Source organism: Gaeumannomyces tritici, assembly GCF_000145635.1.
Source record: "Gaeumannomyces tritici R3-111a-1 unplaced genomic scaffold supercont2.3, whole genome shotgun sequence".
NCBI lineage: Eukaryota > Fungi > Ascomycota > Sordariomycetes > Magnaporthales > Magnaporthaceae > Gaeumannomyces > Gaeumannomyces tritici.
Window position 1 is genome coordinate 5,723,565 of NW_008804547.1, and position 19,006 is coordinate 5,742,570.

The 19,006-nt window shown below is 57.9% G+C and overlaps 6 protein-coding genes across 6 annotated transcripts; 2 read left to right on the top strand and 4 right to left on the bottom strand.

The window, feature by feature from the left end:
* Nucleotides 1–2,518: 2,518 nt before the first annotated feature.
* On the bottom strand, nucleotides 2,519–2,728 carry GGTG_07032 (hypothetical protein; the record flags this gene model as incomplete). The annotated part of the gene is made up of 1 exon (XM_009224856.1): nucleotides 2,519–2,728. One exon carries the CDS (start codon nucleotides 2,726–2,728, stop codon nucleotides 2,519–2,521), a length of 210 nt encoding a protein of 69 aa, XP_009223120.1.
* A 1,498-nt stretch (nucleotides 2,729–4,226) lies between these two features.
* GGTG_07033 (hypothetical protein) lies at nucleotides 4,227–6,311 on the bottom strand. Its single transcript, XM_009224857.1, has 3 exons — nucleotides 6,017–6,311; nucleotides 5,842–5,960; nucleotides 4,227–5,768 (listed from the first exon to the last, which is right to left on the bottom strand). Exons 1-3 carry the CDS (start codon nucleotides 6,172–6,174, stop codon nucleotides 4,432–4,434), a joined length of 1,614 nt encoding a protein of 537 aa, XP_009223121.1. The 5' UTR covers nucleotides 6,175–6,311; the 3' UTR covers nucleotides 4,227–4,431.
* A 202-nt stretch (nucleotides 6,312–6,513) lies between these two features.
* Nucleotides 6,514–8,736, top strand: GGTG_07034 (hypothetical protein). The gene is made up of 3 exons (XM_009224858.1): nucleotides 6,514–6,835; nucleotides 6,895–7,090; nucleotides 7,179–8,736. Exons 1-3 carry the CDS (start codon nucleotides 6,618–6,620, stop codon nucleotides 8,535–8,537), a joined length of 1,773 nt encoding a protein of 590 aa, XP_009223122.1. The 5' UTR covers nucleotides 6,514–6,617; the 3' UTR covers nucleotides 8,538–8,736.
* A 3,233-nt stretch (nucleotides 8,737–11,969) lies between these two features.
* GGTG_07035 (hypothetical protein) lies at nucleotides 11,970–14,120 on the bottom strand. The gene is made up of 3 exons (XM_009224859.1): nucleotides 13,815–14,120; nucleotides 12,401–13,740; nucleotides 11,970–12,326 (listed from the first exon to the last, which is right to left on the bottom strand). Exons 1-2 carry the CDS (start codon nucleotides 13,842–13,844, stop codon nucleotides 13,066–13,068), a joined length of 705 nt encoding a protein of 234 aa, XP_009223123.1. The 5' UTR covers nucleotides 13,845–14,120; the 3' UTR covers nucleotides 11,970–12,326; nucleotides 12,401–13,065.
* Nucleotides 14,121–14,348: 228 nt separating this feature from the next.
* On the top strand, nucleotides 14,349–15,909 carry GGTG_07036 (NADH-ubiquinone oxidoreductase 24 kDa subunit). The gene is made up of 3 exons (XM_009224860.1): nucleotides 14,349–14,576; nucleotides 14,736–15,026; nucleotides 15,119–15,909. Exons 1-3 carry the CDS (start codon nucleotides 14,454–14,456, stop codon nucleotides 15,485–15,487), a joined length of 783 nt encoding a protein of 260 aa, XP_009223124.1. The 5' UTR covers nucleotides 14,349–14,453; the 3' UTR covers nucleotides 15,488–15,909.
* GGTG_07037 (hypothetical protein) lies at nucleotides 15,585–18,209 on the bottom strand. The gene is made up of 2 exons (XM_009224861.1): nucleotides 17,960–18,209; nucleotides 15,585–17,850 (listed from the first exon to the last, which is right to left on the bottom strand). Exon 2 carries the CDS (start codon nucleotides 17,832–17,834, stop codon nucleotides 15,927–15,929), a length of 1,908 nt encoding a protein of 635 aa, XP_009223125.1. The 5' UTR covers nucleotides 17,835–17,850; nucleotides 17,960–18,209; the 3' UTR covers nucleotides 15,585–15,926.
* Nucleotides 18,210–19,006: the final 797 nt, after the last annotated feature.

The following is a 19,006-nucleotide window of genomic DNA, read 5'->3' on the forward strand; positions in this document are numbered from 1 at the left end:
GGNGTGTGTGTGTGTGTGTGTGTGTGTGTGTGTGTGTGTGTGTGTGTGTGTGTGTGTGGCTTGGGGGGGCATGAGCCGGTGTGACAGCCCTTTGCATCCTGCCCGCTTACGGGTTGCTGTTATAGATCACCACACCGATTGCTATTTTTTGCCCTTATTGTTATTACTGCCTGACTCTTTCCAATGCTTGCGATCGTGCCGGAAACCGGCGTTTATGTTTTTCAGTCCAACGAAAAATCCCGCATTTATCTCCATTCAGCTCCCGTGCGGCTTTGCTTGGACCGGGCTGGGAGGGGACGATGAAACGAAACCAATGCAGTCCATCCCACATCCCGCCCTCGTGGCAGCCAACCAGGAAACATGGCCGAGCCGCCCTTCTGGTCAGCCGATTAGCGAGGAGGGGTGTGTGGTTGGCCGATTGGAAGGGCGGAAGGAACAGACATAAGAGCCGTCCGTGTATGTATCCAACGGGAATGGTGGTGGTCCCTGGTTGGTCGCTTTTTTAGACTTTTGGGGCGAGCGGATTCGAGAATGCAAGGAAGGATCTTTTTTGCCTTTTTACAGGGCGCCAGCGGAACGAACGGATGCTGCATGGGACGAGGCCCGCGGGGTGCAGGACCGTTCGTTGGATTGCGTGCGCTGCTGGTTTGACACCGGGCTTTTCTCGTCCTTTTTTCATTTCTCGCCATCGTCAACTGTCATCCCATTAAGGTCGCACTGAGAAATGGGGAAAAAATGGGACAGGTAAAAAAGAGAAGAATCTGGATCCATCTTTTACAGTAAGCGGCCCGTAGGCGGGACAGCGGGGGCCCCACGACGGGTAGTGAGAAGGGTGCTGGGCGCATCCTCAGTATCTCTTCAATCCTACGTGTTGGTGGCTGACAGCTTGCTGGGCGTGCTGAGTTAGAGGGTACGGTCACCTGGGTACAGCACCTACCTGCCCTGTAGCAACAAAAAGAAACGGCTGGGCTTTAATGACCAAGCCATTTTGTTGAGAGGAGCTCAATTCTTCACATCGACCCATCGACCGTTTCTTTTTTTGTTTTCGCGCCCAAGGCGAAGCAGGCAAACCCCTCCCTCTCCCTCCCATGTCGTGGAACATGACAGATCGGATTTTGGCGGCCCTCGGTCCGCCTCATGGGAGAACGATGCGGGATCCCATATGGCCTGTTGGGCGCCACGAAGGGGATGCCCTGGCGCTTGCAGTGACTGCTTGTGCGCCGTTCTTCGGGGAAAGCAGCCAGCACATACCCGTCTTGATGCGCCGTATGGCTGAATGGGAGGAGGGGGTAAAAGGAAAGGCAGACTGCGACTTGGACTCCGCCGTCCTTCCATCCATCCATCCCTTGCTACGTTATCGCCACACACACACGCACACGCGCACACACACACACACACACATGCCGTACTCATGGAAATGGTACACCGCACGAACCCACGGGATACTTGATCTGGGAAGCACGGCTTTCGGGACCTGCTTTTTCTCGGTCCTACCGTTAGCCATCATGTTTCGCGCCCCGACCGACCCGCCGACCTGTAGGGTATTGAACTCACGGCAGTTCTCCCTCTCTCCTGTGTTTGCTCTGTCCCCCACCCTCCGAAGTGCTGGGGCGCCAGTGATCTCGGAGTATTTTCTTATTTCATTTTAGCAAGCCCGAGCCCGAGAGCCCGCTCTGCAGCCTGCCTGGGGTTTTTTTATTTATTTATTTTTATTTATGACTTTTGAGAACCAATGGTAGTTGGCAGCGGGCGGGTGGCCTCGTTGTTTATCTGCGACCCCACCTCCCCACCGATCGATCTCACAGTCAGCTCGCAGGAGCCGACATTTTGGCAGCTTCGGCAAACCGCACCTGCCTGCAGGGGGGTGTGTGTCGGCGTGTGGGTGGGGGTGGGCGTGTGGACCCCCCGCCTTATATTTCCACTCGGCTGCGCCTGCTCTTGTCTCTTCGGCTTAACCTGCCTTAGATTCGGTCCATCGATATCCGCCCGATTGCCCATTCCCTGATTGGCCCGAGGGCCTAATGGCGGGTGGGGTCGGTGGACTGACACGACAGGCGAGGCTTTCAATTCTCTGCCCAATTCGGGAAGGCCAGAGGAAGCCACAAAACCACCAGACCCGGGAACAACGACGCCTCGGGCGCTGCACCCTCACGCCCTCTCCCAGCGCCCCGAGATTGGTCCGGCCGATCTGGCGGGCTGGGCGGCGGGACAGGGTGCTGTTACTTTTTCAATACCGACCGTGTTCTCGACCATGGCGTGCATGGTTTCTCTGCTTCGACGTCACTGGCTTGGCTTCGGGCCCGAGCCGTCAAGGCACTTTATCACCCCTTCTCCCTTCCTCCTCCAGGGGTCAAGTCCCGTCCTCTATCGCTGATTTGGACATGGCCCGGAATCGTCGCCAACCAGGCTGCCAGGTTCTACCTTGGCGGCATTGACCACTGTCTCTTCTGTCTCCTGTCTGCCTTGGGTCTTTCCACACACACATAGAGGGCACGCAAACCAGGCAGGGGAAGCAAAGCTACTGGGAGTGCCTTTGCCCCCCTCCTTCCGAGTGATGGCGGGTTTCGTTCGGGTCGCACTCTCCGCTGCGTGACATTTGTCTCGGGTCCTCCTCTGTCTCGCCCGTGGCCACTTGCAGCGCCTGCGCGAGGTCGCACAGATCGGAAACGCTGTCGCGCCTTGTTTCCATTTCGGCCTGTGTCGCCTCTCTCTCTCCAGAGCCGGGCATGGGTTGGGCGGCTGACGAGGCCAAATGGCCAGCCGGGCTGGATGGGGGCAGCGATCATTGGCTGCAGAGACCCGCGCGTTGCGGCGCACACGCAATATCGAGTAACCTCCCCTCTCCCTGCCTCACCTCTTCCTCGCCATCTGTCTTTCCCCAGGGCGCGGCCGCCGGCATGAGTCGATACACGGCCATCTGAGACATTTCACTGTATCTGGCATGAGGTCCGATGGCTGGTCCGACGCGTGGTGCGCACGAGAGAGGGAGAGGGGGAGGGAAGATGATTACTCTTGGGCTGAGGGGCTGAGGGAAAAAAAAGGCTTGGTCACTCATTGGACCGAAAACGGGCTTTCTAAGATCCTGAGGGAGCACCACCCTCGATCTGGGTACGGTGTAGCCCACTACGACGCCGCCGCCAGTGCCACGGCTGTAGCGTGTTCGAGGATGGGAATGTCTCGCCGGGGGTTCAGCTTTGCTCACCTTGTGCGCCGTGATCGCCGTCATGTTTTGTCGGAAATGGCCAACCCGGAAGCACCGGCCTTCCGTTGGTTTTCATTCTTGCTCTACAGCGCTCCCGAGTTCTATATACGATCTAAATACCTAAGAAAATGGAAACGTGGATGCGTACTGACTGAAGCATGGATTAAAGGACCGTAGACTGGTCAGACTGAACCTCAGCTAGCCGACCGCCAGTGACTGCCAGAGGAGGGTAAGGGGACGGTGCGCGAATCCGCGTCACTACATGGCTTTCGTTGCTTGATGGCAAGTCGCTAGTTCTGCCTGGGTCATGACCCAAGTGACCGCTTTTTACCCGTTTAGCTCTGAGCTAGACACCGAGACAAACAGGAAGGTCGGCAAAGTGCCAAGTAAGCAGGTGTCAAGCAGTGTCATCGGGCAGGTGGGGACGGAGCCCCAATTTTGATATGAAGCGGGTAAGGGACCCAGGGACGCCAGCGTGACGAAACGTCTGGTTGGGCGTAGGCTGCGTTCTGGACTGTAGCCTGCCCGATGCTTTGCCATCAAGTGCAAGACGTTTCTTCTTCTTCTTGAGGCATGTATTAGTAGTCCCCTAGCTCTCTGCTTAGGAGGATCCGATGGCGTAGCAATCGTCATCGTCCGCCTGCGTCTCGTTTCGCTTCGCAGTGGCGTGGGGGGTTGGGGTCTAGTCCTGTTCGACGATGCGCGAGCTGATGTCGTTTCCATTTGACGGCGAGGAACTGCCTTCTATAGTGTCGTGGTTTTGCTTTGTTGGGTCGTTGGGCAACCGGCAGCTGTCTCTGATGTCTATACCGAGCCTACGGTTTAAGACTAAAGACACAACGAGCCGAGGCTGCTTGAATGAGAAACGTGCCCGTTTATCATTTCCTAATACCCCTTTACGGGTGTCAGTCGCCCTGGGTACAGCTAGGTACCTGGCGAGAAATGGTGCTGTCTCTTTTTCTGACTCGCCACTAACATACCAAAAGGTTAAAATTTAAAAAAAGGAAGCAAGAGACGAGGGCCGCTGTTCTTCCCTCATATGGGTGGGAGTCATGTCTTTTATAAAAGCCATGGTAAAATAAATGTATACACCCTACTGGTATGACCTTTTCTCCTGCTCGCCTGTGCAAGTCGGGTACCGAGATCTCTTCGGAGAGATGAACACGAACGCTTGACCTTACTACAAATGCAAGATCTAAGCATCCAATGCCCGCCCTCTCGAGCCCTGGCTATGTATGCTGCCTCTTGTCCTGCTCCCAGCCTAACGAAATTTCCGTACAGCGACCACACATGTCGTGAGGTCTCTCACTCTCAATGCAGATGGCGCAAGTGCCCAAGAAAGGAAAATTGACAAACTCGCAGCGGCAGCATTTCCAGCTCCCTGGCTTGTAGGTAATATATCTCCCTGGCCCGTAGCGAAGAGGGATGCCCTCGCGCGCGTTTTCGGCCTCTTCTTCTTCTTCCTTTTTTCCTTCTTCGTTCTCGTTATTTGTTGCGACTGCCCGCGGGACTGCAAAGAGCGCCAGCTGCTCCAGGTGCGTTGCCACATGCCTTTTGAGCTGAGGCCCAGTTACCACCTGCGACGAAGCGGCGGCCTTGGCGGCCTCCCATTCATCGCAGAAAGGACATTCTCCAGCGACGAAAGTGCGCTGCACCCTGCGCCCCGCGGCTACCAGATCATCCATGCGTTCGCCCGGGGACTCGCCGTGCTTGGCAAGGTGATCCCTAAACTTGGGCTCGGAGCCGCACTCGACCTTGCACTCGGCGCATGCGAATTGGGATCGGTGCTGGGTGAGCTCGTGTCGAAACCAGGAGTTCCGGTCCGGGAACATCAGGCCTTCACATTCCGGCCCGCCGCCCAGGGTACAGACATAGGGTCTAATATCGGCAAAGGCGTGAATCTTCCAGGCCTTCTCGCTGCTAAAACAGGAGAGTAGAAAGCAGATGGGACACTCAAATGGTTCCGCGGGCTGGGAAAGATCGGTGAGTCTTGGCAGAGCGAGTGAAGTGGCTCTATCGAATGTTGTCACTGCTGTGGTGACGGACATGGCGCCCTCGTACTCTTCCTCGACCGGCGTGCCGGCTTTGCTGAACTCGGCTTCTAGTCGCGCCGGGGCCAGGGTCGTTGCTTTGCTTGAGAGCCTCTCCGTTGGAGTCTCCTCATGGTCGCCTTCTTTTGGTTCAGCGAGCCGGGCCTTGTGATCCCGGTAGTACTGCTGGACTTGGCGTCTCTTGACGTTTGCCGAACCCAGCCGGTGCACCAGCCAGTGCGACTGATCGGCCAGCCTCCTGAGCTTGGAGCACTTCCGGTGCACGTACTCCTTGTCGTACAGGTCCAGGAATTCTGACGTCGAGTGCTTGAGTGCGTGTGCGAACCTGTCCCTGCTGGTGGCTTTGCGCACAAGTATCCCGGCGCGGAAAAGACCTCTCAGGGTATCAGATATCTCGCCCGCCAGCGACTCTGCATACTCTAGCTCCTCCTCCCTACCAGGAGGGCCGACAACTTCAGAGCTTGTGGCAGAGTCCCGGATAGAGTCCGGGGGTTGGGGAGAGAGGAGAGGAAGGACTGATTCATAGTTGGCTTCAGTAGGGAGTCCGTATCAGACAGCCTTATCAATGATAGTCCACAGAATACACACCTTCCTCCAAGGCATCTCGAAGGTCACCTAGGAGTCTGTGGATGTGGGCGAGCACTCCTTGGGCGCCAGAAAGCCGGCACTCGAGTGACAGGCTTGAAGAAGGCTGATGCATGGCACCCCTTTTTTTCCTGCGCGTCAGCTTTGCCTGTGGGGTAAGTGCATGAGAAGTTCTCACATGTTTCCGGACCATAGGATGAACTTGTCTCTGAAGTCGCAGAGATCTGCAGAGGTGATCATTGGCGGTGCTGCGGCCTCAAGAGCGGCTGACGCAACGGCTTTGAGGCCTGCTTTGATGATACCGCATTTGTGTGATATGGTAGACGATGCCATCATTTCCGAATCGTACAGATTTGAGCAACGGCTCAAGGCAGAGGTGGCAAAGGGATTGCCCGGCTTAAGTAGAGCTGCGGTATTGAAGGGAATGCAAAAAATTGAGCAGCGGGGTATTTCGCTGTGATAAGCTGGCAGCATGTACTTACTGCATACAGGGTGGCGTGGGTTGCATCCCAAGGAAGAATTGCCAGCCTGACCGACATAGGGCCCGTACATTCATGCCTCCGCGTGAGGCTATGCTATCTGCAGCGGCTGTCAATTGGTTTGGACGCATGGTCCCCGCACCTGAGCCTTGTGCCCCTTCTCTCACTCTCTCTCTTCTTCTGCTTCGCTTTGGCACAGCATTCCATGCTTGCCAGCAAATGCGATTCCGAGCTCCTTCACTGCACTCAGCTCGTACTTTCTAGGGGCACCTAGTGGCCACCGATCATCACTTCACTGGCATGTCTGGTTTCGAACTGGCGGGGATTGTCCTCGGGGCGCTCCCGATAGCCATCGCCGCACTAGATGGGTACAAGGAAGCGAACAAGCGATTTTCATTCTGGCGTGGGGTCCGGCGACATCACATAACTTTCACCAATGATCTCGAGTATCAACACCGCATCTTCGAACTGAATCTCCAGCAGCTACTTCTTCCCCTTGTTGTTGTTGAAGATGATGTGTATGTGCAAAGTCTCGAAGCTATAAGGGATTGGTCCATCGACTGACACAGCTGAATAGTATCGCCGTCTTGTTATCGCAGCCCGGTGGACCTGAATGGAAGCGCCCCGATGTGGAAGAGGAGCTCAAAAGCAGACTGGGCGGCTCCTACCCACTTTACCTAAGCATTATGAAAGCGCTGGAGGAGGCCGTAAAGAGGCTTAATGCGGAGCTTGGTGTTGATTCGGCGAGCGTCCAAGCAGGCCTTCAGGGACAGGTAAGGACGATCAGCCCATATGCCTCATTCTGCCCGCGCTTGAACCCTATATGTGTGGAACCATCCTGAAGACCGCTCCCGACCACAGAAAAAGAGCCTGGACTTCCAGCTTTACCGGCTCAAACTTAGCATCGATGGCGGATCTACTGCAAAACGGCTCCTCGACGAGCTGACCCAACGCAATGCGCAGCTCGAGAAGCTCCTGAACCAGACTGACAAGGTGACCCAGCTGAGCCGGAAGCGGGATCAGAGTGGCTACGGGGGCTCAAGCGCGAGGCTCGATACGGCGCTGTTATCATTCTGGAAGAGTGCAACGTCTCTTTACAACGTGATCCAAACCGCATGGACCGGCTGCTCTTGCTCAAAAGAGCACACTACAAACATGGTGTTACAGCACCCTGCCACAGCCAAAAAGGCAAGGTTCGAGGTCCTATTTGCCGCCTCTGATCGAACGGAATTCTGGAGGCTGGACAGAGCGCTCGTGACTGTTGGCGAGGACGAGACAAGGCCAGCAAACCAGCCAAGTAGCCCACAAACAAGCGCTACAAAGGTCGAGCTCGGGGCACGCGAGCCAGCTCACAAAACGGCCAGGGTCCCCAAGTCAGCCATTAAGGGCAAAGCAGTGGCGCGCAACCGAAGCGTTCAGTTGATCACTGCCCCTGCCATCGTGCTGTCGGGACTGCCGCAGGCGGGGAGGATCACTAACCTCTGCACCTCGCTCTACTCCAGCCCTAGTAGTAGCTGCTGCGCGGGGTTTCTTCAATGCCCAAACGACGCGGAAGCCCGGTACTTCCTGTACCCACAGTCTAAGCAGATGGCGCCCGTCCTCAAATTCGTCACGCTGGAGCAGCTGATCCGGGAGGAGGAGCTTCCCCCGCTCAGCTTCCAGCAGCGGCTGTTTCTGTCCATGACGCTGGCTTCGTCGTTTCTGCAGCTCCTCGATTCGCCGTGGATACATCACCAGCGGACAAAAGCGGACATTGTCTTTTTCCCGGACCCAACGTGCCCCGCCGTCTTCCTTTTGGAGAAACCGCATGTGATGGGGCAGGCGGAAGCGGCAGATCCAACAACAGGTGGCGCAGGGAATCCGAGGCTCCGGTCTGCCGTGGAGGAGGAAAGGAGACAGGCAGCGCTGAGCAGGCTTGGGGTTGTCCTGGAAGAGCTGTGCTTCAGATGCAGCGTCGAGAAGCGCCGGGCGCAGCGCGGCTACCCGGCCGCGAGGGCCGGCGGGCAGAGGCAGCTGGTTCTCGACACTGAGGTGGGCGTGGACTGGCTGCGCGAGATGGGCAGCGAGGCGGCGGGGCTGGAGTACAAGTGCGCGGTCAAGTGGTGCCTCCTGGACCACCGCGTCGCGTTGCAGGAATCTGACTCGTGGCGGGGAGAGATGCTGAAGCATGTAGTCGGGCCGTTGGAGCGGTCTTATCGACAGTTCACTAGCAGCGGGTGAGGTGGCGGTGAAAAGGGGCAGCGGAGGGATGTGAGGATCGGGGAATTGAGAAGCACGGTTCCGGGTATGTGGTACGTGCCATGAGCTCACGCCACGTAGATAGAATGTGTCTTCTCGATGCAGGTTTTCACAGCAGCCCGATGACAGCCCACGACGAAGAGAGCCAGACGCTGTAGCGGTTGCACGCCAAACCCCTGACGGGACCCCACATCACTCCACGCCCATGGATGGCCTAAATCGGACGTCGGTCGAGGAGTCGGCCAAAACGAGTAGTTGAACTACGGTAACCTATGGACAAACGCTGCGAAACTCGCGCCATAATCACCTATATGTAGGCTGGTTCAGTACGGCAACGATGAACACGGATAGGGCGCCATGGTGCACCGCTCGAGTGATGTGTGGCCAACGGCTAGTCCAGAAAGACCACACCAGGATCAAACCCTTGATCTCCTTCTCGTAGCCTGAAATCCTAACACGAATCTCGCTCTACGTGGCTTAGGTTCTGAGCTCTCCTCCAGCTCAGATTCCGCCTACTGTAAGCGTGGGGGAGACAGTGACTGGCAGTTCTAGGCAATGACCAAAGGCAGGCTCGACGCTAGCCTATGAGAAATACGGGCCATAATCACACTCGCGGGAGCATCGAGTAGGCAGGGGCAGGCAGGGCGATGCCGATGCTGATCTACATCTCGTGGACGAGTCGGGGAGCGATGACGTGTGCGGGCGGAGCATCACCCTCTCTCGGCTTCCGGCAGGCGCCTGTCGAATGTGGAAGCTATCAGACGCTCGGTTGGCGGCTGCTCCTGTAGTCGCAAGCTAGCTCGTGAAAACATGAGCTCAGCACCTACTCCGATTCCTGGCGGATGTTCAGGAGCGGCACGGACGCACGGCAGCGGCCACACATATCCCAGACCAGCTCCAGTATTGGGCAGGCGAGTCCTTAGAAGATAGGAATCTTCTTTTGCTTTCAGTACGAAGCACAGATGCAGCTGAAGCCGACCCCTTTGCTTGCCACGGGTATGCTGGGGAGCTGCCGGAGGAGGAAAGGCACAAGTCACTCATCTCCGAAGACAAGACTGTTGCGCCAGCTGCCATACTGGCTGCCTGGTATATCTGCCTGTATAATACTGGAATTGACATGGCCAGCCCCTGAAGCAATTAGCAGTGCAGCAGGCCAAGGCAACTACCGTACAAGGACTTGCCGCAAGGTCTATCGAGGACAAGTGACACGAGGGTAGGCCAGCTGCCAAAGGAGGTCGGCGTGCAACGTGCCCTTGGGCCGAGAATCAAGCTCAAATCATCCTATAGAAGGTGCTGATCTCGTCGATAGTGACCGTCTCCTAGCCTGTTGTGCTAGGTGGGTAGGTGCCTGCGTTGGGGCGACAGCGCCTCCTTCTCTAGCATACTCGAGGAATGGATATGGCGGGATGATGTGATTGTGACGCATCACACCTGCCCGGGGTCATATGTGATTCTGTGGCTGCTGTTATGTTAGGAAGCAGTGGCAGTGTCTGAGATGGGGGCGCGGGAGGCAGGGCAGGTGTGCTATGAAGTTCATGAAGTGAAGCCGCGACCATCCAGACAGTTGGGCACTGAACCAAACTCTATCGCGCTGAACCGTCTCTCGGGAAGGACCCGCCCTCTCACTGAATGCCTTGAGCCGGAAGGAAGGCAGTCGCTTGTTCAGCTATCGACCTGTGAAATCCAGACAGGGGCGATTCAGCATCATTGGAAGCGAGACATGTCGAGCGGCAATCGAGAAGTGTTGACGCATGCGCATGCCATGCTCCTGACTCTAGATCCAGTATGATATTGCAACGCGGACAGGCGCATGTGCGGGCTCCTCTCCATGCCGGCTGTGGGCAGCAACGCATGGTCCGAATGGACCTTCACCTCGACGACTTCCTACCTCCCCGAACCTCCTGGTCAGGAGGCTCCTGCTACGACTCCCCGTCCACGGAGCAGAGAGCACCACCTTCCATGCTTGCATGAAAGCGCAGAAGTGATCCCAAGGGCCGAAGGGTGGGATATTTAAACGCCTCCAAGCACCTCTCTTGTCCTGATCCAACTCTTCTCCTCTTCATCCTCCGCATCAACATCTCGACCTCACCAGCACCACAGACTCCAGCGCCGGCCCTCCTCCAAGCATCCACCAGTCCTGTAAAGGATTCTTCCATCCTTTCGCCGACCCCTTTTCTTCTTCTCTTGACGCTCACCTCCGCGCCCTCGTGTCCACGACCAAACGACCTGCCCCTGTTGCACCGTCCATCTCCAACCCGCCCGACGCGGCGACACCATCCAACCTCAGCATATCACATTCCCTTTCCTTTTGTCCTCCCGTCCTCGCCTCCAGCATCTCCCTTTCTTCCCCTTCTTTCCCTCCCTTTCCTGCAGTCGACACTTGCCGCGCTGGTATTGTCTTCTCGTGTCTCTTCTGCACCCTTCTCTCTCTCCTCTCCGTTGAGTCCCGGCGCTTCTTCCACCCGCTTTGGCTCCCTTTTCAGCTTCTCCTTGCCTCAGAGATTGACGACTTTGTCGCGGCTTTGGCCCTCATCACCGGCAGACTGATCCAACCAAGCCAAGCCTCTTTCTCTGCTTTCGCCTCGCCAGAGATGTTCCATTCTCAAAAAGGTGGGGGACCACCACTCCGGCATTCCAGCCGTCCCCGATGAGAAAGTATTATTATCTGATCGCGCGACGGAGCGCGAGGTGAAGAGTTATCCTTGTTACAATCTTAGGCGGTTTGGTTTGTTGGAGTTGGAGGGACCTCACTCAGCACCTTGTGTGCTGATAAATACAGGCCTTCGAGCCCTTCTCCGCAATAGGTTCTCACACGACAGCGCCACGCCGGCAACACCAGCTCCTCCCACGTCAACGACGAACTCAAACGCCGAGCGGCACCGACGAGCCATCTTGTTGGTCGAGCACAACACTGGCGAGCCACGCCATGAGTCGATGGCGCGATCAAGATTTATTGTGGGGGCGACAGGGCGGATTGCGATGTTGAAAAGAGGCAAGGTGGTCTGGTGACATGATAGTCGTGGTCTGAGATGAGCAGCGAGGCAAATGAGTCTTTTTGTGATATATCCAGCGCCTGGTTGGGCATGCGCACAGCCTAGCTTCTCGTCTAGGAGAAATTCAATGTCGTCGCCGTGCTTGATTCCGCCTCCGGTGCCGTTCTTCTACTTGCCCCTGCATGTGCGAGTCCTTCCTTTCTGCGATTTAGACCATCTTTTTGCGTTTAGCTGTGGTCGCCGTGAACTGTCAGTAGAAATGGAGGGTCTTGCCTCGGAGCTAGCTTTGTGAAAGTCGTGACCGATGTCCTCAGCGCCGGAGGCCCGTTCAAGCCGGACAGAGCGGCATGTTTTCCCCCGCTACCTACCTAGCCGCCGGCGAACGTAAAAAAAAAAAAAAAAAAAAACATGTGCCTCAGAGCTTTCTAACATTTTAGCCAGTGTCCGCAGCCCGAAAGGGCGCCCAAGCCGGACAGTTCAGCATGTGTCGCAATGCTCATCACCGGCGCAAGATGATGTTACGACTTTTACATAGTGGTGACTTTCACCTACAGTCCCCCTTTAGATCCCACATCCACCCAGAGAAATAATGTCGTGCCTCAGAGATTTTCCACGATTTTGAGCCTTGTCCCCAGCGCTCCGACAGAGAGCTCGGGCTGTGGACGGGAAAGCATCGCCGCTATACTCATCATGGGCGCAAGAGGTGCATTGTTACGACTTTACCGGATGGTAGCTTGGATTGTCGGAGCTGGGGGGCTGTACCTCCTACCCATGCGCGCTTTTCATCGTTTAGAGCGGTCCAATCTGTTAGAATTGGTGGCCTGGTTTGCCAAAGCTGGGCGGGGACCGTACCTGGATAAGGGTGGAACTGTCAACCCGTAACCACTTCCATGGTTTAGAGGGGACTAGTTTGTTGGAGCTGGAGGGTTGGTTGAAGGGAGCGGGCTGGGCCCGCGAGTATTTATCTCCCAGTGACCCCCGAATCCTGCAACTCTCTGCCGTATCTAGTTTTAATGGGCGCAGTCGCATCAAAGTTATTCTTCCTTCTGTCTACCATATGCAGCGCTCATAGTTGCACCCATGACGTGGTGGAGCGAGCGAGCGGGGATTTGGGTTAGATGACAGGCACGCAAGACAGAGGATGCAAGCCATTGTCTGCTGGACACAGAAACTGTCGCGGCTGAAAGTTCGAGCACTGGTGCACCGTGGCAATATCTTTCCATGTCGTGGATTCTAGCTCGCACCGGCTTCCATTGCATGTAACCTTCTGCCCCTGAAAAGCCATCGACCAAAAGTATTTCTCGCTACCAGTCGCCCCACATGTTACGTCAGTGGGGTGACCCAGCACCCCGCATTTATCTTTAAATGCGCTTACACAAAAGTCCACTTCCGATCTTGACCATCCGACACACACGCAATTGAAATACAGAACCCATGCTATTGTACTATCCTGTCCTGCTCGCAGCAACGCTTGGAAAGTATCTGTGAACTCCACGTTCTGGTCATGCAGCCTACCCCTACACAGTCGGGCTGGCGAGGTGTATGATGGCGGCGGCGCCAGTCCCGAATATGGCCGTCCACACCGACGCAAATAGGAGTCCAAGACCGAGACTAAGGGGGCCCAAGATCTTGAGGCCGTCGATCCCGGATAGCCCGCCGTAGGAGCCCATCGCCTTTAGGGCTACGAAGCTCGCGACAATGGTGACGAGGGCGAAGAAGCGTCGGGCGTGCGCATCCGCCCTCTCCCTGAGCGCCAGGAAGAGGAGGATGGAGTAGCCCAGCCCGCAAATGGCATAGGCTCCGATGAGGAAGCTCCCAGCCACGCTTTCGTCTGGGTTGGTAGTCCCGATGGACAAAATAGGAACGGCAAGACTTCCGGCCGCTGCGAGCAGCCCAGAACAGTTGGGAAGAACACTCATGGCCGTGAAGCGCGTGGAGATGGCGGCCACTGGTGTTAAGATGCCGGCGACGAAGACAAGCAGCCCCGCCAGGACCAGGAGTGGAGGAAGGCGGCAGCGGGCCGGCCCGCAACGCCGTGGCGATGTATCATGAAGCTCCGCCGATCTCGCTTTCGAGAAGGCGGCCTCGAGGGCTACCAGGACACAGCTTGCGGCAGAGTGGGAGGAAGGGAGGAGTGCGAGATGTTGGTTGTGGAACGCTACTTTGGCGTCGAGGTTTGCCCAAGGAGCGATCTGGAAGGACGTGGCTGTTAGGAGAACGTGAAAGTTTAAGGTTAAACTGCTCAGTTATGAATAGGGTGGCTAACAGGATCGGAGGCGTCAATAACGACAGGCATTGGCTTTGTGCTTGGTGTAAATGCTGTCCAGACTTATTCGGAGACGGATGTCGTGGGAATCAGGACTTTGACTAAGATGCGCTTGGGTGATAAATCCTGGATGCGTGCCTGGCAAATTGTGTTTAGCAGGCGAATAATTTGCTTCTCAGAAATACATCCGAGCCCGAGGAATGTTAATTACAAAATGGGCATTGAAGGGAATGTGAGAGCTACACGGAGTAAAGGATGGAAACTTATATCCCGGGGTGCGCGAACAAGTGTAAGGGGTGCACAAACAATAGGGTGACCCACAGGTGAAAGAGTGGCGGTTGCACTGCCCCCCCCCACCCCCCTCAATCAATCGTCACGCAAAACAGGCCGAAATGGGACATGGCGCCAGCAGGGTTAGGGTCTCGCCCACCCCCCAAGCCGCATCGTTACATAAGCTTCCCCACCAATCACAAGCACGCTTTTTGTCAAAGCAATTCCAAGCTTGGGGAACTTTGGGAGCCAGCCATACCCGCAGAACCCGCCCGAGGCCGACGAAGACGACGATCGATCGACCGACGGTCAATTGGAACTGAGCCGAAGCGCCCGCCAACCCTCCGGAATCGCCAACCCCGACGAAAAATGGCGAGCAAGCTGTCCCCCCTCTTCCGGACCGCCGTGCGGTCGGCGTGCCGGCGCGCATCACAGCCCCAGATCCGGGCCATATCGACGACGGCGGCAAGGCGAAGCGACACCCTTATGGTGGTACGTGCCCCCTCCTCCCGCGACACCCCGAATCTGGGCCCGTCTTTCGCCGCCAGTGCCCGATTGGCCGGGAGCAAGAGGGAGAGACGGACGACAAGCCCAACCGAACCCCTCACAAAAAGCCCACAGACAAGGACTAACCCCCTTCCGACTGCGCAGCACCGCGACACGGCAGACAACAACCCCGACATACCCTTCAAGTTCAGCGCGCAGAACGAAAAGGTCATCGCGCAGGTGCTCAAGCGCTACCCGCCGCAGTACAAGAAGGCGGCCGTGATGCCGCTGCTCGACATCGGGCAGCGCCAGCACGGCTTCACGAGCATCAGCGTCATGAACGAGGTGGCGCGCCTGCTCGAGATGCCGCCCATGCGCGTCTACGAGGTGGCGTCCTTTTACACCATGTACAACCGCACCCCGGTCGGCAAGTTTTTTGTGCAGGCCTGCACCACGGTATGTTTTTTTGTTTTTTTTTTGTTCTTGTCGTCGTCCTCGAAAACCCAAGCCCACAGACACACACCTCTAATGCACGTAACAAAAAAAAGACACCATGCCAACTCGGCGGCTGCGGCTCCGACGTCATCGTCAAGGCCATCCGCGAGCACCTCGGAATCGAGCAGGGCCAGACGACAAAGGACGGGCTCTTCACCTTCATCGAGGTCGAGTGCCTCGGCGCCTGCGTCAACGCGCCCATGATCCAGATCAACGACGACTACTACGAGGACCTGACCCCGGAGTCGGTCAAGTCGCTCCTCACGGCCCTCAAGGAGTCGGCCGCCCCAGGCGCCGGCAAGAAGGCCAGTGTGCCCAAGCCCGGCCCCCTGTCGGGCCGCGACACGTGCGAGAACAGCGCCGGCCTCACCAACCTGACGAGCCAGCCGTGGGGCATCGAGACGACGAGGAAAGACCTGTAGAGGAGGGTTTTGTTTTGGGGTGGGGTTTGAGGTGGTTTGGAGGGACGTCAAAAGGTCATGGCTGGGTGGCAGGCGCTAAAGCCGTGCCCGTAACATGCCTCAGAGGGGTTCTGATAGCCCGTCAGGGAAAAGAGATCGTTATTCTCTGTACATACATGTCGTATTGTGGAAAGCAATGCATGAGGGTGGATAAACACAGGCCTGCCAGTCCAGCTGGTGACTATATGGCGGTTCTGATGTCATACAAATGGGCTTTGGTACCCAGACGTGGGAAGAACATGTCATCCTCAAAGAAAAAAAACGTGACAACCCCTGAAAACCTATGTAAGCCATAGCGAGTCATGGTCCTGATTCTTCAACGATCTCGGCTGTAAGCTCTTCCTTTCAGATCTTGGGTGCAAGCGCAGATCTACCCCTACTGAACAAAAAACCCCCCTCATCAGCCCCTAGGCCGGTCGCCGAGCCTCAGGATCCAGCCGTCGCCCTGCCTTTTGGCCCCGGGGGCCATGCCGCCCCATACCACGACGGCGTTCTCGTCGTGGTCGTACGAGGTGGCGATGCAGCCGCGGGGGCCGGGCCCCTCGGCGGCGCTCGGGTCGTCCTCGTCGTAGGCGCCCGTCTCGACGCGATACCAGCGGCCCTCGCCCGTCTTGCGCCTGAAGACGGTGAGGACCGCGTCCGTGACGCTGGCCATGCTCATGCCGAGCGACGGGACCTGGAAGGCCCAGACGTCGTCCCAGCACTGCCCCTCGCCGCCCTCACCCAGGACCAGGAGTAGGTACTCGCGGCCGCCGCCCGTCGTGACGGCGCAGAGGCTGTGGGTGGTGCGCGCGCCGGGCCAGGGGTGCTGGTCAACGAGCGACTTGGCCGCGCCGTCGTTCTCGTCCGCCACCGACACGCCCGGCGCCTCCTCGGCGAGCGTCTTCCAGGCCCCGGCGCGGGCCGTGACGTTGACCTCGTCACCCACGGCGCTGACGTCGTCAAAGGTGTCGAGGCCCAGCTCCAAAAAGTCGATGCGGCCGCCCTGGGGCTGGCCCGCGGCGTCTGCGCCGCCGAAGCGGTAGAGGCGCGACTTGCTGATGCACACGGCGGACCCCTGCCTGCCGGGCCCGGGGGCGTCGGGGAGCTGCTGCCAGACGCGGGTGTGGACGTCAAAGGCCCACGCCTCTGTGCTCAGCGAACCGTCGGCCAGGCGGCCACCGTGCACAAATAAGGTGCCGTAACCGTCCGACTCCTCGTCAGTCGCGTGCGCGGCGATGTTGCCGACGACGGGGGCCTGGGGGATGCCGACCTCTGAGCGGTCACCCTCGGCCCACTCGCGCCAGCCGGCCGCCTTGTTGGGCCCGCGCATCTTCTTGCGGTTCGTCCCGTTCCCAGGCTGGCCCGGCCGGTCGGTGGCGGCGCAGCAGTGGCCGCTCCGGGCAACGGGGAAGGGCTGGGGGGAGGCGGCGGGTGCGAGGGTCAGGGGGGCCGGCAGGGTCGCGGGCCTGGGGTCGAGGGAGGCCCAGGTGTGCGTGCGGGCGTCAAAGGCCCAGACCCGGCCGTGCTCCTCGAGGGGCGGGGACGTCTCAGGGTCCGACCCGGGCTGGCGGCCGCCAAAGATGAGCACGCGGCTGCCGATGACGGCCGAGGCGTGGCCCACGCGCGGAGGCGGAACTTTGTCCGAGGCCACCGCAGGCGACGCTGGGCCCTTACCCTTATCTTTCCGGGCGGCAGCCGGGGCGTTGCCCTCCTCATCGCTATCTGACTCTTCTTCCTCACTGCTCGTCTCCTCTTCCTCGCTAGACTCCTCCTCCTGTTTGGGCGGGGCTGGCGCGCCCCCCGCAGGGCTTGGCTCCCTGATGACGGGAACGCTGGGAGCGTCACCCAGTGGTATTTCGGTCAGACCCTTGTCTTTGCCGGAGCTGGAGGATGCCGCGACACCCTCCTCTTGGGGCGCGTGGTCGACGGACTGAGGTGCGGGCTTCGGCTTGATGGCATAGCAATCCGCACCGGCAAAGCCCTGGGGCAAGGCGACGGCGTAGACGTCGTTGTCGACAGGCTGACGGACGCGGCCATCGCCACCAAAGATGTAGGCGGTTCCGGCGACGACGTCGACGGTGTGGGACGAGCGGGGGAGGGGCGGAAGTGAGATGCGCTCCCAGGAGCCCTTGAGAGCGTCGCTCGAGGGGCTACCCTTGCCCCTCCCGATCGAAGGCATGGCGGGCATGGCGGGCATCGAAGGCATCGAAGGCATTGACGGCATGTTTACCGAGGGCATGCTGACGCTTGGCATTTTTTGTAAAGACTGAGGGAGGGACTGCAGCCGCTCCGTGGTGCGGCGCTTGAGGGTGGTGAAGGTCTCCATGGCTGCCGTGTTTCTGCTGCGAATCGACGGATGTTAGGGAGAGTGCAAGGTCGAGGCTGATGGAAGCCTGATGGTGATGGAAAAGGCTGGCACGAGCTGTGCCCGACGAGGATGTGGTGACGTACGTCTTCAACGGCGGGACCTGAAAATCAACAGAGCTCGTGCGCTCTTTTGCAGGGTCGCAATGGGTTGGCAGCAGGTGGGGGGGACCAGACGAGCCGCAATTGAGTAGGAGTGGCAATTGAATGGATGGTAGGAAAGACACTCGATGATAGGGACTTTTGAACAAGTTGGTAGGGAAAAAGAGATGGACGAAAAGACAAGACTAAATCATCCGACTGTGCCGGGAAATGCGGTGCTCCCATCAGCACCAGCGTCGGCACCCGACAGGCGGGATCCAATCAAGGCCCTTAAGGCCCTCAAGGCCCATCCCTCGACAGCTGAAGTCGTGGGCTGGAGCGTCGAAGCTCCAGCTTCTTCCCCGCACTAAACCCTCCGCGATTGGTGGGTGGGATAGTGGGATGCATCAATGTGCGAACCGCTGTCGAGGCACGGACTGCCGCCAGATCAAGGCTTGAACTGGGCTGATTCGTGACAAAGTCCTGACAGCGGGAAACTGACGGCTTGCTGCAAACCGTCGGTATGATTTGCATCAAATGCACGCACAAATGCACGCACTTGGGGCACGGCTAAACAAGTCGATTGACTGTGCTTTCTGGCCGACTGGAGACTGATTGTTTTTACGGAATCCCACAAGCACTCAAGCTCAGCACCGCCTCGTCCAGCTTCCTTGCTGTGCCACCCCTAAGCTACGTAATCAGACCGGGGTCCGGCTTGTTCGAGCAGATTGGGATGGAGCCGAGAGAACGGCCAACGACACAGACCCCGACGAGGAGCCGGCAATGTCAGGCACATGATATTTACCAGGCACATGAATGGAAAAGGTCACGTCTGGTTGGCCTACCGAGCCTAGCCATAAAGGACTGTCTTTACCAGCCGGAAGAACTTTCGTAATGCAATTAGTGTATTTGTCGTCAGAAGGGACAAAACGGCTGCTAGGGTGCTAACCCAAACCTGGGGTGTTATCTATCTTTGTAGCAGCATGAAGGAATGCTCATGTGCTTGCGCCAAAGCACAGAAGGGGAGCGAGTTCAACCACAGGCCAGAGGGAA